Source organism: Acromyrmex echinatior, chromosome 18 (assembly GCF_024713525.1).
Source record: "Acromyrmex echinatior isolate Ae372 chromosome 18, ASM2471352v2, whole genome shotgun sequence".
Classification (NCBI taxonomy): Eukaryota; Metazoa; Arthropoda; class Insecta; order Hymenoptera; family Formicidae; genus Acromyrmex; species Acromyrmex echinatior.
Window position 1 is genome coordinate 6,840,180 of NC_141869.1, and position 23,241 is coordinate 6,863,420.

Sequence of the window (23,241 nt, forward strand, 5' to 3'; positions counted from 1 at the left end):
TTCGTCATCGATAAAAATGTGTAAGTGTATACGCACATACGCGTTCTCTCCGATGTGATGTATCATTTCAATGTGTATATGGTCACTTCTATTGACCCGCATATCTCCACGATAATTCTATAATTTTATGTGATCATTTAACGACTGACATCCGGCTAGATTTTCGCGAATTACGATTATCGTCTTATGTCCATTTCTATCAATGTAGATTTATAATAATTTCAATTTAATTATTTTTTTCTAAAAAATAGAAAAAGATAAAAAATAAGTAAACCAAAATTAAAGTTAATCTACATTGACATAATTAGACATTAAAACGAAGTTTCACAGAGACAGTTGGAGATAACGCATGTAGTATATTCATGGCAAACAATGGCCAATATGTGACCGAAAGTGGGCATGGTGGAAGCTTATCTCACAGCAAATGTGCCTATATATACGTTCTGTATACAGAATTATATTATCGTTGCAATGTATTACGATATAAATGGATGATATATTGCGGCAGGGTGATATTATCGCTAAGAGTATGCTGGGCACGTACAAAACATCACAGGACAATGTACCCGGTTGTAATATCAAAAAACAAATACATAGAGCATAGTTTTATTTTAGAGAGATATGTCGTATTGTTCTTCGCAAATATATCTTTGGAAAAAATTGCAAAGGAACCCATTTTCGACGGAATGACTATGGCACGAGTGAAATACTCAAGTTACAACATCGTTTCACTATCAAACTACTTTAATATTGTACGAATGGATTATAAAAAATATAAAACATTGTAAAAACTACATACAATTTGTAGAAAATATAAATAATATAAATAAGATAAGCATTTCCAATATCTCAGTCATTGTCAACGATTTAAGTTAATATTCTTATATACATACAATGTTAGTTGTGTATACACATACAGTATAAAATAGTATAAAATATACTCTGTCATTAATTGCACAGTAAAACAAGTATATGTATAAAATACTTTGCGTTGTGTTTAAGTCAGATTTTAAAATTCCCAAGATTCCATCCATCTTAAAGAATGCATCGAGCTGTCGGGATCCATGGCAGACGGACCGTCCATTCCATAAGCCAATGGCGAGAACAGATAAAAGCTGTAATTTAAATTAAAAATATAAAATTTGATCAAATTAATCTCTCGATATCATTTCTTAAAAATTTCTATAAAAATTCGAAAGAGTTCTAATTTTTAAAAATATGTATTAAACATTATTTCATTGTGAAATTAGAATTGAATGAAAGGCAACCTTTACCTGTAAACAGTACCGGAGATTACAATTCCTAACATGACATGATAAAACATATTTCCCACTTTGCCGGGTAACAGCAGCAGGAAGCTCTCAATGACGTGATTCAATGTAATCCCGGTCAGCATGGAACTGTACAGTAACGCCGGGAAATAATGGTGAAAGTACAGTACCCTGGTCATCGCCCAAAAAGGTGCATAATGCAAGATCCATCCGAGGAAAAGCCACTTGCCAGCATGCGTTATTTTGCTCCGCTGTTTGAACATGATAGCATCGTCGATACAGCCCCGTTGCTCACGCACGGAAGCGTGGACGTAAAGAACTATAAATATTACAAGAAAAACTATGTTCCCCCACCAAATGATAGGATTGCCGAGTAGATATATCCTTTGATTGTTCCCGGAAAAGAATTGCCCCTACAAAGAAAAGGGATTTTTTTTTTCAAGATTTGCCTTCAAAATGACGATTGTATTAGCAAATAATAGTATATAAATTAATTTACTCTATAATTTATAGGCCACTGCCACGGTCGTGAGGACACCTCTCCTTCCTTTACTTTTAGATCCGAATTGCCTTGCAACATCACGGCATGCGATTCCAGAAATCTATCAAGGAATCCTGGCGCGTACACGCGGAAACTGACATTTGGTACTAACAAAAAACAGTACAGTGTTATACATCGCTTTAATTATTAATGATAAATTCAATGGCTTGTATCACTCGCTTACATTTGGCGTATTGATTGTCCTCGATGTTCCATAATCCATTTTTATCTCTCATATTAGGATTACAAGAAATCTCTTGCTGGCTGTACCCCCTAGATAAATTAAAAGTTGATCGTACAATAGAAAATTTTATTCTACGCGAAAGATTTAAATTTAATGTAATTTTTATCGCTACCAACCATTTCGGTAACGTTTTGCCGCTACATGTTAACACACAATGATGAAGATAATGCACGAACTTTAATTTACTTGTCACTGTCTCAACCACGTCGCCATCTCTTCCGTTCGTTATCAATATTTTCCAAACGTCGTTAGCATCGCCCGTACCGTTCTATGAGACAAATAGGAAATACGCTTGATAAAACCGAAAGCAATGCCACAATCACGTTGGAATCTTTCTTTACTTACTTCTCCATATCCGGTAACTTGATAATGTTTTTTTGATATTGGTGCAATCTCCTTGTGCGAATGTAAATTCCGTCTCGTCGTAATGTGCTCCAGACGCACGAGGTCGCCGTGTTTAACCAATTCTGGTTCTGGCGGTATCACATCCGTGTCGAATTTCTTCACTAGCCATAGATTGTTATCGTCTTTGTGAGAATAGGTCGTGATCTGTAATCAGATACGTACGTCAAATACTAGGAACTTAGTTTCACTTAATGTCGCCCACTCAAATCATTCTATCATATGCGTTTTCCATCTTTTCCAGATGAAGTAAGATATATATATATATATATCATTTATTTCAATACCTGACAAATTATAAATCTACATCTTTTATATAAATTCATTTTTATATTTTTACTTTTCTTTATGTTACTTTGTACTAAATGTAAGTACTTGTATATACATATAACAACCTGTTGCTGTCTGGCGCCGATTCCTTCAGGATATAAATGCCAATGAGAATGCAAGTAACCACCACCTGTGCGATGATTTTTTAACGTAATAGTAGCACCATACGCCAATTGCCGTGGCATCGTCGCGTTATACAACGAATTTCCACGTAATAACGATTGAAATTCGGAACTGTAGAAGCCATCGCCACTACCACTAAGCATAACAATGTTTATTTGTAAATTAAACATTAGTTTGTACACATAATTGTAACTTAAATTATACAGGACATTCTAAGAAATAAGAAAAAATTAACATAAAATTTATATAAAAATATTTGACATTAATAGTAACAGACTATGCTCTGTAAATTGATGCAATAATTCTTACCTTTTATTTAAAACGGAAAGATGAATATAAAAAAATAGCATGTAAAGTAAAATCGGTAATAGGATGAGGCAAAAGCATCTTGCTAACAAATGTTTCCCCACATAAGACTGCAAAAAGCAAAATCAAAATTGTTCTTTGGAAACTTATAATCGTCCATTCTCTCAATCTCATATTAATTATTAAATTAAAAGTAAACTTATTAATTACCTCATTAATCATGTCAATTAAAATGCAAAGCATTGCACTATTTACGACATTACATAAGTTTAATACTAGAAGATATAATAATTAATTATTTATTTTGAGTATTAGAAGCACTGAGCAATACTTTTAATATTCAAAGTAATTCAGTACTATTTGTCAGTATTAAATTGGCTAGTATTAAGCTGTATTTCTTCTATAAGAGTAAAAGTATTGATATTGAATTCTCGTGAAATGACTTACAATAGGCTTAGACAAATCACCCAATTCTCGCCAGAGTTCGTACACGGTGTAAAGACCCACAAGCAGAACAACAAAGAGTCCGACGAATTTTACACTGATTGTGCACGCAAGTGAAGCTCCGGTGAATGATAACCACAACCACCAGGATCTTGTGAACGGTCGATCTCGAAATGATGATACACGCGCCATGCCCCATGTCGCACACATCATAAAACATAACAATATGGGATCTAGCAGAATGTACTGATTCAATGTCAACAATCCTACGTCTGCAAAGAAAAATGAATCATTTTGTTAATTTGACAAAATTCAAGATTATCTATATCGCAAGAACATTACAATTTACCACATAAGATGAAAAAGGCAGCAAGTGCAGATGCGCAAATTGACTTAGTAAGATCCCATACAATAAGATATGATAGAGGGACAGTGGATGCACCCAGAATTGTACAGAACTAAGCCAGAAAAATTTCTGATTAAATCTTTGCAGCTTTAATGCTTCCGATAAATTTTCTAAATCCTTTGATAGATCTTGTTTTATTTTAATTGAAAAAAGCTTGCTCAACTTACAATTCTCATGCCAATGTAATTAATATTTTCAAATTTATCTCCTGGTTTTTCAAAAGCAAATGTCCCATCATAACCCGTCATATATCCCGACAAAGCAATGAGCATCTAAAAATAGAATATAAAATATTTTTAGTCTCATGTGATAGTTATATTTTTTCTAGAGAAAATGTATAGAATTTTCTTTGAGAAACCTACCTTTCCTAAAGGTGGATGCACGTCAAAGAAAAACGTCCTATTTATGTACCAACTGCCCATTTTGCCAAAATGTGTTTCGTCCCAACTGAAAGAAGTTTCTAAGAACTTTCTCTTAAAAAAAAGCTTAAATAAGAAATATATATTTTTTAATAAAAATCCTTGATTTCTCTTACCATACATGTTGAGGTTCTGTAACTTTATAAAATCTAGTGATTAAGGTAAATACAGTTATACCTCCAAACAGGAGCCACCAGTCTCTATAAACATAAAACCAACTTGTAATTATGTTGCAATATCTTACTTATTTCATGCTAATTTATCACATTAAAGAATAATATTTTCTTTTTTTTTTGCAATAATTATTATATTCTGTAATTATTACTAGTAAAGAATTTTCTTTATAGAAAAAAGAACAGAAATATAAAACATAATTTATAGAAATATTTTTGTCGAGGATAAAATGAAAAAAAACCTAGTATCTCCAGCATTTTAATAATTTTTATATACTGTAATAAGAAAAAAATAATTAATTGAAAAGCAAACAGAATCGTGAGATGCATATGAGATGCATTAAAAAGTATATACAATCAAGATAACCACATAATTTTGATAAAATTATAATTATACATACGTCCCACTTTCTTCCTTTTCGTTCGTTTTCGAAGTCGTCGCATTTTTCAATTTGCAAGCGGTGTCTTGGGTACCGCTTCTCATATTTTGCTTCGTTATTATTTACTTGACAAGTAAAGTTGTGAAATACGTTACTGCATTTGGAGTGAAATAATTACGTATAAACAATAGTGGACGGCCAAATATACGATCTACTGAATTATACTGCAGCAATTATTAATTTGAGCGTTCAAACAAATATTCATTATTCCACATTCAACACTCCGTTATGCGACACGTCAAATCTGCTGTCAGAGGACAGAGCTATGATACACGAGGCAATAAAATCCCGTATATTTGGGGAGGAGAAGGTTTAGAAATTATGGCGCCCCCCTGCTGTGACACAGTCAACAAAATGGAACTAACTATCAAAACTTGTCGGTAATATCAATGAATTTTTGCAATACCATGATTCTATTACAGAGTATCAATCATGAAACTTTTTTCCTAGGATGAAAAATGAAAAGGGAAAAATTTTTTCATTAACTTCAATGGTTAAAATTTTCACTTTCCATCCTAGGGATAAAGTTTCATAATTGATGCCCTGATCACATCAGTAATACAGTTTCCTGTCAGATCGAGCGTGCAATAGACCTGTTCTTTTTAGCTGAACTTTTGCACCAGTTCATCTTTCTTTTTCTTCTTTCCTGCTGGAGAGAAAAGGAAGAAAGATGAACCAGTGCAAAAGTTCAGCCAAAAAGAATAGGCCTACTGTCACGTGCGGTGTATCACGTGCACGAGAATGCGGATCACGGATCCGCAAATAGAATAGAGGTTACGGGAAGAAATGTGGGACGGAACCGAAAGAAAAGGGTCATCTTCCTTTTTTTTTCCTCGTCGGAGCGAACAATAATAGACTCGGTCATGGGCAAGTCTCTCCAAGTCTCTCGCGATCTCTCGTAGGTCGCCACGTGGGTGGAACTTCTCAATTGAGAACTCTTAAATCTGGCATTTTGTCTCTGTCTTATTTTCTATTATATCCGAACGTTACAGAATATGGCCCGTATTCAGAACGCGTTTTTATCGATAAAAGCGCGCTTTTATCTCTGAAATTCTATAGTATGCGTAACGTAAATTATAGCATGTTAACGTGCTACATCATTGTAAGCGCGTTCTGAATACGAGCCTATATATTTAATATTAACAAATAGAACTTTTATATCTCCGATTTATTACGGAATTAATCAGGAAGTGTAATTTTATCCTATTTTTTCTTTTTGATGAAACAGTATTTTATTAAAGAACTTTCTTCTATTCTTGGAGAAAATCATAAATATCCTCGAAGCAGCTATAATTCACTTTCCTTCTGTAATACAATAAATTAATCACGAATACTGTGTGTTGTGGACAGAAAATATCATATGAGACAATACAGTTCTAAAACAATTCATTTAAAAGAACTCACTAATTGCATGTAAGAGCGGATATCCAAAGTTTAGAGCATATGTTAGGAATTATTTAGTATTTGCAATCTTCCCGTTCTCTTTAAATACCAAATACTTAGACAGCCACGAGACATGCGCTGGTACAGCAGGAAAAGCGAAATGTGGTGAAATGTAAGAATTCCGGGAAACTTAAGAAAACGAAAACGGAGAGGTGCGGCGGCGCGCCTTGTTATGGACGCCACCGCGTTATGCGGCATAACGCGGTGGGGATAAAATCCCGAAATATCGTTTCGAGAACGAAAAACTTGAGATGAGACACTGCGTCGATCGTCACCGGCGAGGTTCGCGTCCGAGCGCGCGGAAACGAATTCTCTTTATCTCCGTTGAGAAACACGGTAAGAACACCCTTCTCATCGCTCTGCTTCCTTCTTTCCATTCGTCGATTTGTACTCCGATTTGTAGTCACCTGTCAAAGCAGGCAGTAGAGCAGGATGCATGATTGTTTGATAGACTTTCTTTCCACTACAGCGGTTTGTAATATTCACAATTGTAATGGTACGTACACGTGTATTCGCAGCTGCATCCATATCCAAGATATATTTATAAATATATGAGACAGGACATATATCAGATTTAAATGCAGCTGAAAAAAAGAAAGAGAGATATGTACTATGTAGAATCATAAGCTGTCATTTCATTGTTGTATCGTAAGCTCGTGTAGTTCATTTTTGTATTAGAGTGTATTTTTAGATATGACAGGTGGGTATATGTGTGTCAAACGAGATGCGATTGAGGAAAATCAAGTAAATATATACTAGAATAAAGTTTGAGATTTTTACACAATATAGTAATTAATAAAAGCAATAGTAATAATCTAAAAAAAAGATATTTATTTCTATATAATAATAGAAAACTAGAAGTAGAAAACATGATCATACTGATAATTAAATGAAATAGAGATTTGAATAAGATTTACACTTGAATGCAAAGAGATTTAGGATAATTATATACATGAAAAAATAGTAATACTTCAAGTATACATACACCAGTAATTGTAATAAATACTATTACTATTAGAAATATATTAATTGTGTGTGTGTGTGTGTGTATATATATATGTATTACTATTTATATAGTTATATATATATATATATATATAACTATATAAATAGTAATATATATATTTAAAGACACTTTTCAATATTTTTTACAAATTCAACAATCTAATTGATCCGACTTTGAAGTATCTAATAATATCCAATTTTGCAGGCAGATATGACGGAAAGTGACGTTAAGTACGTAGTGATACCTCTTCACCATCGGCCTGACTTGATTAAAGACTGTTGTAAGTTGCTTAATTCTGAATGGCCTCGAAGTGAAACTGCACGGTGTGTTATTTTTCTTCTTGGTTTCAAAGATTAAGGAAAATAATGAAGATACATCGACAAAACTGATTTTCATATCATTATATTACAGAATGAAATCTCTAAGTGTGTCTTGTGACGATTTTCCCACATGTTTAGTTTTAATTAATGGCGAAAACAAGGTTCTCGGGCACTGCAAAATATCTCTGGTGGCTAGATCGAAAATTAGCTGTTTCATAGAGTCTGGTAAGCAGAAATAGTAGTAATTTATTTTAATGGATATACATCAATAGAATTAACAAGTAGAATAATTGAAAACATATATGTTAATAAATCAAAAAAGATAAATCATAATAATACTACATATCTGCAATATTTCAGTTGTAATCGATTATCGATGTAGATCTAAAGGATTAGGGTCTAGACTGTTGCGTGGCGTGGAGGAGTATGTCGCAAAAAGAGGCCTGAAGAACATCTACCTAAAGACAGATGGTCAGGAAATGTTTTACTATAAAAACGGATACAAGGTGTGCGATCCATTTAAAGCGTATGGCATTAATGATATCATAACTGCCAGTCCACCTCTCGGTAGGACCAGATTCAAGGAGCGAAATGGCGATCAGTCCGCCGAACAATTGCCACCGCCGCCTCCGCCACCCCCGATGCCAGCCTTTCAATTGTCAAAGTTTTTCGACATGCGAATGCTGTCTCAAAAAACACACATGGTCAAGAAATTATGATACTGGTATTATATTAAATTTTAGAGTATGCTCTACTCGCACTGAAAACGAGAGCTTTCACAAAATTAGATACTTACAGAAAAACGAACTCAATTTTTTTTATTTAAATAGAATAAAATGAGAGAATAGACAATTTAGCACATTGCAACTTAACGAAGAACTTGAACTCTTCTATTTAGGAAATTATTAGTCATGTAAATATATCATGTAAATAATTTTTTCAAACATGAAATCATTCGTTTGAAATCATTCGCGAATAAACATGCATTTGTCTTTTCAGCTCGAAGTATTAGATACTTCAAATTTTAAGCCTATATTCTTGAATCTATGTACGAAAATCTATAATATACATAACGTATACTATAATATTATCGTATGCGATATTTTTCGAGAATAAAGCTTCTGTTCTTATTATAAGCTGCAAAGTAGAGTGCCGTAGACTTATTTTTCTAACTTTACATTTGTAATTCTAATTTATATATGAAGGTTCGACAAGCAGATTCATTGTTTTTTAGCGCCATTTCTCTCGTCTAGATTACATCTTTATTGTAAATATTCCTTCTTCATTCGTTGTATTCTAGCGGCAGAACATGATCTTTTTCCATCCAACACGTACAATTCGAGCCAGTTGCATAACTTATCAAACGTAATAACAATTTATATAAATATATATATTTATTTTTCCACTAGAAAAAAATACATGCATCTTATTATTTTTACATTCCTACCATTTCTCGCATCATGACACGGTCGCAATGCCACAGATCTTTTGATAATAATTAGGATTCTCAAGACATTCGACAAGAAACGCACCCAGGTCATATTTGGAGATTACTCGTCCAGGTGAAGAATCGAATGTGACAGTGTATCTGGACTTTGGTGTCTCTGAAGAGAAAAACAATATCTCAAGATTATTACATACTTTATCTCTTATTATGTAAGCATACCTGTAATGTGCGGTGGAAATATCGCTATCCATTTTAAATCGCTTGATTTGATCAAGTCGAACATGCGCTGATGATCTTCAGTTACACTTCTAAATATAGTAGGCACTGCTTCAAGTTTGAAGAATAAAAATGCTGAAAGTTTAGGCAATGAACATTAGAAAAGAGTATTGCATATACAATAAAGTTAAATATTTAGAAGAGAAGTCCCAAATAACAAGAAGTTCGAAATGTGTCAGAAGTATCAAAAGGATATTTTTTTCATTAGCAAAATTATACACAATAATATATTTCTACATTAAGTCTGTTCTTTGTGATTGAACTAGTGTACATTCATATTTAAAATGAGAGATAGATATATTTAAAGTATGACAAAAGTGAGATAGAAAGGGCAGTCTAGTGCAATAAAAAATAAGCCTTATAATAATTAATATTAGGTGTTGGAATTAATTCGTAGCGTTTTACAAGTGATGGGAAGTACTTTCATTAATGTATTTTTTAATGCTCATGTGAAATAAATGACATTTTTTCATTAAAAAACGCTACGAATTAATTCCAACACCTAATAGTTTTGGCAGGTATTTAATATCTTTGCTTTTACAACATATTACAATACCTGATAGGCATATAGACACCAATTCAACATTATGTGCTTTCATGGCTTCTATTATATTCTTCATGCCTTGAGACATTACAGTAGTACGACCTTAAAGTAGCATAAAATGAATAAGTAGAATATATTATGAAACAACGAAAAAATATATACATATCTATTAAAAAATATATATGTGTTGCTTACGCAAGTCTGTCCTGGTACCAAGTATTACCACAACGGCATCTCTATCAGCTACCGCATTTGCAACCTCTTTTGCATTAGTAACATCTCCTTCAATTAGTTCAACTTTATTTCTAAGATCTTCAGGAACCTTGTCCTTGTCTCTTACAAAAGCTCTCACCTCCAGACCTAAATAATAGAGATAATCGAGAAAATATCTATATGTATAATACTCGATTTGAATATCACAGATAAAAAAGAATTAATTTATTATGCACAAAAAATTACAAAATCATATACACAATAATTATATGTCACGAGTACACTTTGATAGGAGGAAATATTAATTATATCATTTAATGAACTCTGATTTTTAATTATAAAAAGTAGATCTATAAAATAAATTTATATAACTCATAATTATATATTCTAAATTATTTATGATTACTGATCTTTTAAATTGTGATCTCGAGTGACAGAACGAGAAACTTTTTAACAACAACTACATGTAATATGTATAGGTTCGTTCTTTGTAGCTGAACTTTTTGTACTTTCTATTCTTCCTCTTCTTTTCTATCTAACGTTTAATTATATATATTCGCCCCGTTTCAAGTGCGAAAGGTGTAATGTGGTGCAAATGCGAAGAGCACGCAGCACATTGTTGGTTGGAAAAAAATACATAATAAAAAAAATACAATAATAGCGCATATAAACAGCAGAATTACCATTTTCCACGGCGGTTCTCAGAGAACAAAGACCGGTGTTTCCAGTGCCGCCAAATAACACGATTCGTTTCTTCAGATTCATCTTGCAGCTGAGCTCGTGATGCGCGTTATGAAACTACGTGATTATATCTGCCTTGCGAGGATGACGCATCATTTATCTTTTTCTCGTTTTTTAACAAGCTCTATTAGAAGAGAATCGACGATGCGTCGCCAGTACTGTCATGAGTACTGATTATACTGATAACATGATGCAATGATTAATAAATAGCGATATTTTTTTTCGCAATATTAGCCTATTATGTAAGGTTTAATGCATAATGTAAGAAGATAAAATTGTCGACAAAGTCTTGTTTTCTTACATCATGCATTAAAGTGCATTTTAATAATTATTAAATATGCAGCCTCTTTCAGAGATGTATAACGTGAATAGAATAATATATTCAGCAAAAACATGTTAGATAGTAAATGTTTATTCTAATGATGTTTCTTTGTACAGAAGTGTATTTTAATTGTTATCATACTTATTATCACGATAATAATTTAAAAATTTAACCGTTTCTTATGTAATATCATTTGTTTTTTAATATCAGCCTAAATATTTAGACAATATTTTAACAATATTGTGTATTATAATTATAATATAAATAACAATTAACACTATCATTTTTATTGGCAAAATAAAAACTAAATGATTATAATTTACAACAAATTAACTGAATGTCTGAGTTAAATTTAAATTTTCCAATATTTTTATAGTAAAAGTATATTATTTATAAAATAATAGATATAAAGTTACAATTCTATCTTATCAATTAAATTTCCAAACTGACCGTTTTAGTTTAATAAAAATGTCCTCTACTTGTTTATTTTGTACATATATAGTGATTTTTACTTATGATCGAGATATTTAAATTTTCCTTGCATAAATTTTTCTCTTATTATAAAATTACCTTATCTTGTTTTATATAAAATGTATTATAAAATTGGGAAATGATTAATACACATATATATAAACCCAATGCTAAAAGAATGGTTTTATTCTATTTTCTCTTTTTGCTAGATACAAATATTAATAAGCATTTTTTTTTTATGGAAATATGTAGCATATACATATAGAACATAACAAATATTATAATTACAATATATATAATATAAATCTAATTTTTTAAATATACTTTCTTGCAATTAATAGAATAGAATATATGCAATTATATTGTACATACCTTATCATTAATGTAAGTACAATATATAATTATACAATATATTATATATATTAAAGTCCTAGAAAATCAGAGATACAATATTTGAGTCGGTTAAATTCAGTGAACTTTCAGTAATATACTAAAACCATTAGGGCTTTAAACATATTAATATGTTCAGATTCCAACTCGAATGCTACCTAGATATCCATTCTTGTTATTTTCCGAATGTTAAATAAGGATAACAAGTATAACCTTCGGGGATCACGGGAATCTGAAGGTCATAACAAGGTGTAAGGAGTGTCTCAATTATTATAATAGATCAATGCCGAGATTTTATTATTAACTTCTTTTTGTTAAATTTTTTTATCTTTCTAAACGCTATTTTTTTTAACTTTAATTAACACGCGCGGGTTGGTGAAGTAAAGGGCAACAACCAAGTTGAAAATCAGAGGAAATGTGCAACTAAATCTCAGCATTGTACTAGATAATGATACTCTGATGCAAAGACTATATTTCCAAGCAGAACAACAAGTTATAATATTAAAATGTCAAAATGACTGCAAAATATCATTTACAATTCATTTTAACGTCATTTTAACATTTTGACGTTAAAATGATGACGTTACCGTGACTTGTTATTCTAGTTAGGTTGTACTTTCTTTTTTTATCGATCAAATATAAAATAAGAATACACGCAATAGCATTATATACTAAGTTTGTCAACTTTCCACGTTCATTTTTTAGCACTATACGAGCACCTATCACACAATCACTGAGCTTTTCCAAACTAATCTTTTAATGTTTAAGATTTTATAGAAAAAAAAATATTAGCGTCTAAACAGATAAAAAAATTTAAAAAGAAAAAGTTAATATAAAATTTAAAAGTAACTACATTAATTTAAAACATAATTTATTTAAAATTAATTAAATTAAGCTAAATATACATTATTAACTTTTTAACTTCTATTTGACATTAAACTTATTATATAACTAGTTACTATCTTGCATATATCGTTTTTATCAGATTATATAGAAACAATACTACTAGAAGACAAAATATGCGCACCTCCATCTACAGGCAATGTCACCCCTGTCATAAAACTAGCATCGTCACTTGCTAGAAATGTAATGGCCTTCGCGACTTCCGAAGTATCACCATTTCTTCCTAGAGCATGTACCTTTTTAAACTGCTCGAAAAAGTTTTTAAGCTGTTCTTGATTCATTCCAGAGTTTCGAAAGATGTCTGTTTCTATGACGCCAGGATTTACGGCATTCACTCGCACCTATTTTTACATTTAAAATAATATGACGCAAAATAATACTTAAAACTCTCATTGTTGAAAAAAAAAAGAAACAGTCATTATTATCCCTATACGCACCTGTTGTGATGCCAATTCTAAAGCAATGCAACGCGTAAATTGGTCTAAAGCCGCCTTACTCATGTAATATGCCAGAAAACCTACTCCTGGTCGTAATCCAGCTAAGCTAGAAACGTTTACAATGTTGCCTTTCGTTTTGATTAAATGTGCCACTGCTAGTGCTGTCAATTGGAATACCGAACGAACGTTTACGTTCATAACACTGAAAACAGATTTACGTTAAAAATACGTTTTCATATCTATGTGTTTTCAAATAGAGAATATAATTTATCAATATTCATACATGTTTATACATATAAACAAGTTACTTATTAGTACATACTTATCAAACTTTTCCAAGCTTGTGGTCTCTATACCACCAGGTTCCCAAATTCCAGCATTATTGATTAAAACATCTAATTTGCCATAGCGCTTGATTGTCGAGTCGATGATATTTTTCACGTCGTTCTTATTGGCTAGATTTCCCGTTACAATGAACGGCTTGGATTGCCCACATTGTTCGGCTACTTTTTCTAAATTGTGTTTATTACGTCCTGTTATCGACAATGATGCACCAAGTTGAGCAAAGTGAATAGCTGTTTCAGCTCCAATTCCTGAACTGGCCCCTGTTATTAGAACAACTTTTCCCGCAAAAGACATCTAAAATAGATAACATTTTTCAAACTAGATGTATTCAATAGCGTATCGCTCATCAAGCGACTAGTTATAGCAGTAAAATGTTGATTCTTATATAAATCCAATTAATCACATTAAATTACTACGTTATGTCATATAATCTAAGACATTAAAAATGTAGTATCAAAATTTGTCATACATAAACATGTATAAATGTTCATAAATATATATAATTATATATATTATGAAATATGTCCATACATATTCATCCTTTTTTCTTTTGTAAAATTACTTTTTAGTATAATAGAAATAATAATGTGAAAACATTAAAAATAATTAAAAAAGTAATTTTCACTATTTATTTTAGAAAAAATCAAGTTTGAAGAAACGTAAAAAAATTACTTATGTATAATTATATATAAAATTATGCATAATTATGTAGGAGCAATATTTTTACATTTTTCCAAATTTGTTTTTTTCTGAAACAAACAATGCAAAAATTATTCCTTTAATTATTTTTTATGTTTTCACATTACTATTATTATTTCTATTACACTAAAAAGTAATTTTACAAAAGAAAAAGAGAAGGATGTATGAACGTGTAAGTTTTTCGAAAGGAAGAAAAAAGAAAAGAGACATTTGAAGGCATGACATTTATTGTTCCGAATTATGTAAAACAATGATTTATATTTTAAAAAGATAATATTATAAATACTTACTGTGATATTTACAATGATATTGAATGATTTACAAAATACACATGCAACTCAGATAATTTCAATAAACGCGAAATACGTTTGTAATAGCGAGATGCAATAACGAGATGTCTTTAACACATTGATGATAAGCAAACGTTATAAACCAACATGATTAAATTGACGCTTATATACTGATCCCTACTCTTTTTTTGCTAATAAAGAACGGTATAAAGTTCGTTCATGTCATAACACTTTATTTTTGCTGTAAGATACGTTTTAAATTATCTATATCCTTGTACATAATTAATAATAATATTAATAATTAATTATAATTCAAAAACATGATAAAAAGTCATTAATGTGAAAATAACTCCAAAATGATTGTCAAAATTAAGTTATTTTTCGATCAATTGCGATTTATTTTAATGTCATTTTAACATTATATTATAACCTGTTTTGCTTGGAAAATTTTCTCTTTTGTAATTATACGCTATGTAAATGTAATTATACGATGGAAAATTTTAAACTTGCTTTATTGAGAATAAATTAATTAGATTTTTATTTACTATTTCTTAATATATTTCATCATATCAAAGATAAAAACAAATTACTATAAGAATTCTATCTTAATGATTAAATTCGCTTTCAATAAACTCAATAAAGAATAAAAAAAACGATAGAAGAAAACGACATTTCTTTCGGAATATTATTGTATAAAATGATAAATTACAATAAAATATGAAAAAATATATGGGTTCTATTACGAGCAAAACTACGCACCGTAATACCCGGTACAAAATTTTTTATGCATAAATATGTATAAATATGTATAAACATAAATCAATATTATACGCATAAATATTTATCAGGAATGTTCAGGAAAAAATGTATAGAAAAACTTTATGTTAAAAATGTGACGTTAACAAAAGTGACATAACTCTCGAAATTTAAACATCAAAATTATATAAATAACAGCACTAAATATGCAGTTCTAATTGCGAAATGAAAAATCTTGTATACAGCAATGTTACATATATGTAGGGGAATTATTACATTATGTAATGAACACTATGTAAAATTTATTTACTTTGTTGAAGGCCAGAATTTAATCGAAACATTCGACGATTGTACACGATATATATATGCGATATATATGATACATATAAACGTATTTTGTAATTGGTTATAATTTAAAACTTTGTATCTCTAAAACTAACATTTAAAATAAAAATATACAAATAGCTTTACCACTAAAACTTAATTTTTGAGATTCCTTGCTGTAGTATTTTGAGTAACGAATTTTGGAACATCCCATGCACTTTATGACTGATATTTATAGTCCGTTGTTTGTTTCGCACTAAAAATTCAATTTTACATAAAATAAAAAAAAAATAAGAAAAACAATCTCCAATGGCCTAAATCTTGACAAATTTTAATATCCAAAAATGTAAAAAATGAATGTGGTTATAATTTCAAAAATATATGAAAAGAAAGAGCATAAAGAACCACAGCACAAGATGTAGTTAGTGATATTTAATTATTCTTGCATTACGAATTACAATAAAAAACATTAAACGTTTCGGCCACAATCTGGCCATCTTCAGTAAAATTAATAATATTCTTAAGACGCAGAGTTACATCAAGTTGGAATCAAATTCAACCCTCGTGTGTTATAATTGCAAAAAACGTGTTTGCATCAAATAATTAATCTCAGTGGATGACCTTCTTTATGAATTTTTGACAGTCCGTAAGATCTCGGAAGTTCGCAATCAGAAACATATAATTTTTTGTATATGCTTGGGTCAATGTACCCCTTATTTTTCCAATTTTTTAATAAATTCCTAATTTCTAAATTTATCTTATTTGTAGGATCTTTATCTATTACCTTATATGTCGTCTGATCGTTAAGAATTTCATATATTTTTTCCGATAATTTTCACGATTCATGATTACTGTGGTGTTTCCTTTGTCCGCTTTCGTGATTAACATCTCAAGATTCTCTGAGATGAATCGTTTAAGACTTGAGGATGTAGGATGTCTCATTTCTGACCGATTTGCAAATATCCTCGTCAGCTTTAAACAAATTATGTTCAACGTGTTTAATGAACTCACATGTAATTCGTTCTTTATTCGTTAAATTATTAGATAAATTAAAATGCTGACCCAATTGTAAAACTATTTTAGCTTTACTTGGAATGTCAACCTCACTCAGATTAATGAGCCATTTCTCGTTGGTATTTGAGATATCAAATTTTGTATTAAAGCTACTAGGATCGATCTTGATATTGTATCTTCCTCTTCTAAAGAAAGATCTCCCTCGCACTTAATAAACAATTCTAAAACTTTCTAAACTATTTGGCTCATGGATATAAATAGCCGAAAAATATGATAAAAATGCGATACGACCAATAACAACACATAGTGTCACGACAAATTTTTATCTGTGAAATGAGTATACTTGTAATTCATCGATTATTTTGCTGTAAAACAGGTAATGTTTCCTTTGTTTTATACTCCGTTTTTAAAAAAGATATTAATAATTAAATAAATTATTGTAAATTAGAATCTGGAAATTCTCGTTCTACACTTTTTACTACATGACTTCTGACGTTCTAACATTATTATATGAAGCAGCGTCGCTTTGATGCAAACACGTTTTTTGCAATTATAACACACGAGGGTTGAATTTGATTCCAACTTGATGTAACTCTGCGTCTTAAGAATATTATTAATTTTACTGAAGATGGCCAGATTGTGGCCGAAACGTTTAATGTTTTTTATTGTAATTCGTAATGCAAGAATAATTAAATATCACTAACTACATCTTGTGCTGTAGTTCTTTATGCTCTTTTTTTTCATATATTTTTAATATGCAAATCTGAACAACAAAAGATTTTAAATTCTGAATTCAAAAGATTTTAATCGTCATATGACGTCCCTTATATATGAATATACATAAAAAGATATGTATACCATGTATTGATTAGAAATTTAGATAAATGATATAATAAGATTTTTAGAAGACAATGGAGGCCTTACATTTAGACTTCTATACTGGAATTTGGTTTCATATTTGAGGGTTACTAAGTTTCTGAAATCCGCTAATTTTTCACGCTTGAAGAAAAAATCGCAATGAACGAATAACGAAAATAAAAAGAACAATTTTACTAATTTTAATAATTTTATATTTTATTTTTATATTTATCTTGATACCTGATACATATATATTAATAAAACATATTTCATTTTTTGTTTGATATATTGTGTAATAATATATTTTGTAAATACTACAACATAAAATTTTCTGATCTCAATTATTGACAATATTTCGAGAAAACGTATGTTTAGTATATGGACGCTTTAAAAATTCTAAAAATTATTAGTGTCTATTTAAATTTTGCGCTCTTCCAAATTTTGCGCCCTATGTTATAGCTATATCACTTTAGTGCATCGCAACACCTTCGGGAGGCACAACATGCCAACCTCCATCTACAAGCAATGTCACCCCTGTTATAAAACTAGCACCGTCACTTGCTAGAAATGCAATGGTTTTTGCGATTTCCGAAGAGTCGCCGTTTCTTTCTAAAGCATGCATCCCTTTCCATTGCTCGAAATGGTTTTTAAGCTGTTCTTGGGTCATTCCAGAGTTCCGAAGGATATTTGTTGGTACAGCGCCAGGATTTACAGCATTCACACGTACCTATCGTATTTTAAAAATAATAATACGACGCGTAAATTAATATTTATAATCTTATTATTGAAAAAAGAAAATAGCCATTATATTTACACGCACCTGTCGTGATGCCAATTCTAAAGCAACGCAACGTGTAAATTGATCCAGAGCTGCCTTACTCATGCAATATGGCAGATTATTCCTTAGTGGTCGTAATCCACCTATACTTGAAACATTTACAATGTTGCCTTTCGTTTTGACTAAATGTGGTATTGCCAGAGCTGTCAATTGGAATACCGAGCGAACGTTTACGTTCATAATACTAAAAACAAATTTATGTTGAAATAACGTTTTTGTGAAGTTAATATATTTTCAAAATAGAATAATTTATTAATATCCATACATGTTTACACATATTATTGAGTTGTAACAAGTTTATTATTTGCCGATAAATTCTTTGAATTAATGCACGTGGTGTCATGGTGGAATTAATCCACCATATGCACGACGCAATAGATTAAAGTGAAACGTATATTTGTTTAACTTGATCAAATTATTATACCATGTGCAGTTCCAAAGTGTAACTGAGAGTAACTAAATCTTTATAAAAGACAGATGACATGATAAGTTGATAATATATATAAATACTTGAAACTTATTACATACTTGTCGTATTGTTTCAAGCTTGTAGTTTCTATATTACCGAATTCTACAATTCCAGCATTATTAACTAAAACATCTAATTTGCCATAATGCTTGATTGTCGAGTCGATAATATTTTTCACATCATTCTCATTGGCTAGATCTCCCGTTATAATAAACGGTTTAAGTTGTCCACATTGTTCGGCTATTTTTTCTAAATTATGTTTATTACGTCCTGTTATCGACAACGATGCACCAAGTTGAGCAAAGTGAATAGCTGTTTCAGCTCCAATTCCTGAACTGGCCCCTGTTATCAAAATAACCTTTCCCGTAAAAAACATCTAAAATAGATAAGATTCTTTAGACTGATGTATCAAGTAGTATCACCACTCCTCAAGCAACCATAAGTAAATTAAATCCGATTACATTGAATTGCTACATTATATTATATAATTTAAGATACTAATATTACGAATCTAATGTAATTATTATGTAGTTAATGGAATTATATTTGCATTTGCAAAGATAAATTGTTCCTTTTAAAGGGATTAGGTTTTGTGAAAAGAAAAGAAATCAAAATATGTAGAATTAAAACACCGATTATTCTTTCGAATAATGTAAAATAATGTGTAAAAATTTGTGTTTAATAAATGTAGAATTACTTACTATGGTAGTACAATGATATTAAATAATGTTCACAAAACGGCGAAACTTATAATTTCAAGCGATACGAAACGCAATATTACATTTATAAGAGCGAAACCCGTATTGTAACGATGTATATATGTACATATATATATATATATATATATATATATATATATAAAAGCACGATAAAAGTACGATAATGTGATATTGACGCCAGTTTATATATTTTTCCGTCCCACTCTTCTTTTCCAGAACGATAACACGTTCATTTGATCGTGAATTTATAACAGATCGTGAAACATTCCCCATCTTAGCATATTTTAAATCATCTGTCCATGCATATAATAATTAATAATTATTATTATTTAAGCAATTAAAAAAATCATGTTAATATAAAATAGCTCCAATGATTGTCAAGATTAACTTACTTTTCGATTAATTAGGATACATTTAATTTCATTTTGACGTAATCGCGTAATCTGTTCTGCTTAGAAAGTTTTCTCATTTGTAATTATACGGTATGTATATACGGAATTATAAAATTACATTTTCTTTGATCTCAGTTATTGACAATATTTCAAGAAAATGTATATTTAGTATACATGAACGCTTTAAAAATTATTGGTGTCTATTTAAATTTTGCGCCCTATATTATAATATACCATTTTAATGTATCGCAACACCCTCGGGGGGCACAATATGCCAACCTCCATCTACAAGCAATGTCACCCCTGTCATAAAACTAGCATCGTCACTTGCTAGAAATGCAATGGTTTTTGCGATTTCCAAAGAGTCGCCGTTTCTTGCTAAAGCATGCATCCCTTTCAACTGTTCATAACGGATTTTAATTTGTTCTTGGCTCAGTCCAGTGTTCTGGAAGATATTTGTTTGTACAGCACCAGGATTTACAGCATTCACACGCACCTATATTTTAAAAATAATAATATAACGCACTAATTATTATTTATATATATCTATTGTTAAAAAAAGAAAACAGCCATTATCCTGTTTACACGCACCTGTCGTGATGCCAATTCTAAAGCAACGCAACGCGTAAATTGATCCAGAGCCGCCTTACTCATGCAATATGACAAATGATTCCTCAGAGGTCGTAATCCAGCCACGCTTGAAACATTTACAATGTTGCCTTTCGTTTTGCTTAAATGTGGTACTGCTAGTGCTGTCAATTGAAATACCGAGCGAACATTTACGTTCATAATACTGAAAATAAATTTATGTTGAAAATATCTCTACTGAAAAAAATCATGTCACAACGTTACATGATGAAATCATGTAATTAAAATATGTAAATCACGTTACGGATTGTTTCAAATTAGGGATTTTTTTAAATATAATTTGAAAAATTACATGATTTTACAAATAATTTTATCCATTATGTTATTTTATAATTATTGAATTTTAAAGAATTAAATGATAGAAATAGAAGAAAAAAGAATATATTTTATCATATGATTTTTCTAAATACGTAATTTTAAAATCACGTATTGATTTGGAATAATCTGTTACGTAATTTACATAATTTTAATTACATGATTTCATCATGCAATTTTGTGACCTGACCTTTTTCAATCCAAATGTTTTTATAAAGCATTAATATATTTTTAAACTGGAATACAGTTTATTAATATCTGTACGTGTTTATCAATATCTGTGGTTACACATATTATCGAGTTATCACATCGTTTATCATTTATCGATAAATTCTCTGAACTGGAATTAATCTACCACATACAAGATGCAATGAATTGAAGTGAATTAAATATATAATTATTTCACTTGATCAACTTATTGCGCATCGATTTCCAGTTCAGAGTATAACTCAGAGTTTTTCGATAGGACAGACAATATAATAAGTTGATAATATATGTAAAGACTTGAAACTTATTACATACTTGTCGTATTGTTCCAAGCTCGGAGTTTCTATATTACCGAATCCTACAATTCCAGCGTTATTAACTAAAACATCTAATTTGCCATAATGCTTGATCGTCGAGTCGATAATATTTTTCACATCATTCTCATTGGCTAAATCTCCAGTTACAATAAACGGCTTGGATTTTCCACATTGTTCGGCTACCTTTTCTAAATTGTGTTTATTACGTCCTGTTATCGACAATGATGCACCAAGTTGAGCAAAGTGAATAGCTGTTTCAGCTCCAATTCCTGAACTGGCCCCTGTTATCAGAACAACTTTTCCCGCAAAAGACATCTAAAATAGATAAGATTCTTCAGACTGGATGTATCAAGTAGCGCATCGCTCAAGCATCCATAAGTAAATTAAATCCGATCATATTAAACTGCTACATTACGTCATATAATCTAAGACACTAATATTACTATCTAATGTAATTATTATGTAGTTAATGGAACTATATTTGCATTTGCAAATATAAATTGTTCCTTTTAAAGGAATTAGGTTTTGTGAAAAGAAAAGAAAAAAAAATAGAATTAAGACCAGTTATCTTTTCGAATTATGTACAACAATAGTGGTTTGTGTTTATCAAATGTACAATTACTTACTGTGATAGTACAACAATATTGAATGATGTTTACAAAACGGTAAAACTTATAATCTCATCAAGCGATACGAAGCGCAATATTACATTTATGAGAGTGAAATCCATAATATAACGGCATATATATATAAGCAAACACTGTATGATAATGTGACAGCGCTAGTTTACATATTTATATCTGTCCCACCCTTCTATTCCGGAATGATATCAGTTTTAATAAGTCATGACTTTGTAACAGATCGCAAAACATTTCCTGTTGCAACATATACATATACATTTTATACTTGCATATAATTGATAATAATTATTATTCAAGTAGTTCAGAAAGCGTAATTAATGCAGCATGTTATATCCTTAGCCTGTCTGTCTATCCGAAAACATTGGTAGTTATTAACTACTTGACGTAACATGTATAAGTCGGTATTCATAATCGATTCTTATTATATTCTTGAGATTGACTTAATAAGTATCTTATGAAACGCTAATATATAGGTTGTCTCAAATTTCACAAAATTCTAAAAAATTAAGTAAAATATTATTTATAAATTTTTATTTTAAGTAGTAATTTTTTAAATGATAAGAATTTAAACATGGCTATTGTAATTGTCGATTATGTTTAGATGGCTATCTTCTGTCTCTGATGAGTCACTTGTAATAATATTAATTAAAAAAAAAGTCCTTCAGCAAGCTCGCAAATGCGAGATCTATGCGGCAGGCAATCAGAATCAACTATTGATGCTTTTGATTGAGTGTTGCAATCACTCTTGCGACTTTAAAACGATTTCGCGAACGCATTGTGAATCAGCATAATCACTC

General features: G+C 30.4%; 6 protein-coding genes across 12 annotated transcripts; 1 reads left to right on the forward strand and 5 right to left on the reverse strand.

Moving 5' to 3' along the window:
* Positions 1-726: 726 nt before the first annotated feature.
* Positions 727-5,650, reverse strand: twisted (Protein O-mannosyl-transferase 2). 2 transcript variants are annotated; one of them, XM_011053959.2, is made up of 14 exons: positions 5,061-5,650; positions 4,603-4,686; positions 4,430-4,514; positions 4,235-4,339; positions 4,011-4,119; positions 3,665-3,933; positions 3,221-3,327; positions 2,854-3,046; positions 2,402-2,605; positions 2,173-2,324; positions 1,997-2,085; positions 1,771-1,919; positions 1,275-1,684; positions 727-1,115 (listed from the first exon to the last, which is right to left on the reverse strand). In XM_011053959.2, the coding sequence occupies exons 1-14, from the start codon at positions 5,141-5,143 to the stop codon at positions 1,010-1,012; spliced, it is 2,145 nt and encodes a 714-aa protein (XP_011052261.1). In that variant the 5' UTR covers positions 5,144-5,650; the 3' UTR covers positions 727-1,009. The 2 variants fall into 2 exon arrangements, with proteins under 2 accessions (XP_011052261.1, XP_011052262.1); XM_011053960.2 differs by lacking the exon at positions 5,061-5,650 and having other exon boundaries at positions 4,430-4,527.
* A 139-nt stretch (positions 5,651-5,789) lies between these two features.
* Positions 5,790-9,012, forward strand: Naa80 (N-alpha-acetyltransferase 80). 5 transcript variants are annotated; one of them, XM_011053952.2, is made up of 5 exons: positions 5,790-5,997; positions 6,603-6,878; positions 7,757-7,871; positions 7,960-8,093; positions 8,229-9,012. In XM_011053952.2, exons 2-5 carry the CDS (start codon positions 6,794-6,796, stop codon positions 8,585-8,587), a joined length of 693 nt encoding a protein of 230 aa, XP_011052254.1. In that variant the 5' UTR covers positions 5,790-5,997; positions 6,603-6,793; the 3' UTR covers positions 8,588-9,012. The 5 variants fall into 5 exon arrangements, with proteins under 5 accessions (XP_011052254.1, XP_011052256.1, XP_011052258.1 ...); XM_011053954.2 differs by lacking the exon at positions 5,790-5,997 and having other exon boundaries at positions 6,398-6,878; positions 8,229-8,374; positions 8,440-9,012; XM_011053956.2 differs by lacking the exon at positions 5,790-5,997 and having other exon boundaries at positions 6,398-6,878; positions 7,753-7,871.
* A 95-nt stretch (positions 9,013-9,107) lies between these two features.
* LOC105144797 (flavin reductase (NADPH)) lies at positions 9,108-11,216 on the reverse strand. The gene is made up of 6 exons (XM_011053958.2): positions 11,032-11,216; positions 10,331-10,495; positions 10,148-10,237; positions 9,535-9,666; positions 9,316-9,472; positions 9,108-9,223 (listed from the first exon to the last, which is right to left on the reverse strand). The coding sequence occupies exons 1-5, from the start codon at positions 11,111-11,113 to the stop codon at positions 9,327-9,329; spliced, it is 615 nt and encodes a 204-aa protein (XP_011052260.1). The 5' UTR covers positions 11,114-11,216; the 3' UTR covers positions 9,108-9,223; positions 9,316-9,326.
* Positions 11,217-12,050: 834 nt separating this feature from the next.
* Positions 12,051-15,106, reverse strand: LOC105144794 (uncharacterized). The gene is made up of 4 exons (XM_011053950.2): positions 14,947-15,106; positions 13,935-14,251; positions 13,613-13,814; positions 12,051-13,516 (listed from the first exon to the last, which is right to left on the reverse strand). Exons 2-4 carry the CDS (start codon positions 14,249-14,251, stop codon positions 13,259-13,261), a joined length of 777 nt encoding a protein of 258 aa, XP_011052252.1. The 5' UTR covers positions 14,947-15,106; the 3' UTR covers positions 12,051-13,258.
* A 3,005-nt stretch (positions 15,107-18,111) lies between these two features.
* Positions 18,112-20,021, reverse strand: LOC105144792 (uncharacterized). Its single transcript, XM_011053948.2, has 4 exons — positions 19,907-20,021; positions 19,265-19,581; positions 18,719-18,920; positions 18,112-18,625 (listed from the first exon to the last, which is right to left on the reverse strand). The coding sequence occupies exons 2-4, from the start codon at positions 19,579-19,581 to the stop codon at positions 18,368-18,370; spliced, it is 777 nt and encodes a 258-aa protein (XP_011052250.1). The 5' UTR covers positions 19,907-20,021; the 3' UTR covers positions 18,112-18,367.
* LOC105144793 (uncharacterized) lies at positions 19,451-23,238 on the reverse strand. 2 transcript variants are annotated; one of them, XM_087415519.1, is made up of 5 exons: positions 22,430-23,238; positions 21,802-22,118; positions 20,908-21,109; positions 20,551-20,812; positions 19,451-19,581 (listed from the first exon to the last, which is right to left on the reverse strand). In XM_087415519.1, exons 2-4 carry the CDS (start codon positions 22,116-22,118, stop codon positions 20,555-20,557), a joined length of 777 nt encoding a protein of 258 aa, XP_087271645.1. In that variant the 5' UTR covers positions 22,430-23,238; the 3' UTR covers positions 19,451-19,581; positions 20,551-20,554. The 2 variants fall into 2 exon arrangements, with proteins under 2 accessions (XP_087271645.1, XP_011052251.1); XM_011053949.2 differs by lacking the exon at positions 19,451-19,581 and having other exon boundaries at positions 20,540-20,812.
* Between the last annotated feature and the right edge of the window lie 3 nt (positions 23,239-23,241).

Bases quoted from the DNA above. Each gene is read 5' to 3' on its own strand.
- twisted (XM_011053959.2), bottom strand. From the start codon at position 5,143: ATGAGAAGCGGTACCCAAGACACCGCTTGCAAATTGAAAAATGCGACG. The intron at 4,687-5,060 runs GTATGTATAATT...TTATGTTTATAG, and splicing joins GAAAAGGAAGAAAGTGGGAC to AGACTGGTGGCTCCTGTTTG. The intron at 2,086-2,172 runs GTTGGTAGCGAT...TAATTTATCTAG, and splicing joins GGCAAAACGTTACCGAAATG to GGGGTACAGCCAGCAAGAGA.
- Naa80 (XM_011053952.2), top strand. From the start codon at position 6,794: ATGAGACACTGCGTCGATCGTCACCGGCGAGGTTCGCGTCCGAGCGCG. The intron at 7,872-7,959 runs GTGTGTTATTTT...ATTATATTACAG, and splicing joins CCTCGAAGTGAAACTGCACG to AATGAAATCTCTAAGTGTGT. The intron at 8,094-8,228 runs GTAAGCAGAAAT...GCAATATTTCAG, and splicing joins TAGCTGTTTCATAGAGTCTG to TTGTAATCGATTATCGATGT.
- LOC105144797 (XM_011053958.2), bottom strand. From the start codon at position 11,113: ATGAATCTGAAGAAACGAATCGTGTTATTTGGCGGCACTGGAAACACC. The intron at 10,496-11,031 runs GTAATTCTGCTG...TCTATTATTTAG, and splicing joins GAGAACCGCCGTGGAAAATG to GTCTGGAGGTGAGAGCTTTT. The intron at 9,473-9,534 runs GTATGCTTACAT...TTTTCTCTTCAG, and splicing joins ATTTCCACCGCACATTACAG to AGACACCAAAGTCCAGATAC.
- LOC105144794 (XM_011053950.2), bottom strand. From the start codon at position 14,251: ATGTCTTTTGCGGGAAAAGTTGTTCTAATAACAGGGGCCAGTTCAGGA. The intron at 13,815-13,934 runs GTATGTACTAAT...ATCTGTTTTCAG, and splicing joins AGCTTGGAAAAGTTTGATAA to TGTTATGAACGTAAACGTTC. The intron at 13,517-13,612 runs GTGCGTATAGGG...ATGTAAAAATAG, and splicing joins TAGAATTGGCATCACAACAG to GTGCGAGTGAATGCCGTAAA.
- LOC105144792 (XM_011053948.2), bottom strand. From the start codon at position 19,581: ATGTTTTTTACGGGAAAGGTTATTTTGATAACAGGGGCCAGTTCAGGA. The intron at 18,921-19,264 runs GTATGTAATAAG...ATTTGTTTTTAG, and splicing joins AGCTTGAAACAATACGACAA to TATTATGAACGTAAACGTTC. The intron at 18,626-18,718 runs GTGCGTGTAAAT...AAAATACGATAG, and splicing joins TAGAATTGGCATCACGACAG to GTACGTGTGAATGCTGTAAA.
- LOC105144793 (XM_087415519.1), bottom strand. From the start codon at position 22,118: ATGTCTTTTGCGGGAAAAGTTGTTCTGATAACAGGGGCCAGTTCAGGA. The intron at 21,110-21,801 runs GTATGTAATAAG...ATTTATTTTCAG, and splicing joins AGCTTGGAACAATACGACAA to TATTATGAACGTAAATGTTC. The intron at 20,813-20,907 runs GTGCGTGTAAAC...TTTAAAATATAG, and splicing joins TAGAATTGGCATCACGACAG to GTGCGTGTGAATGCTGTAAA.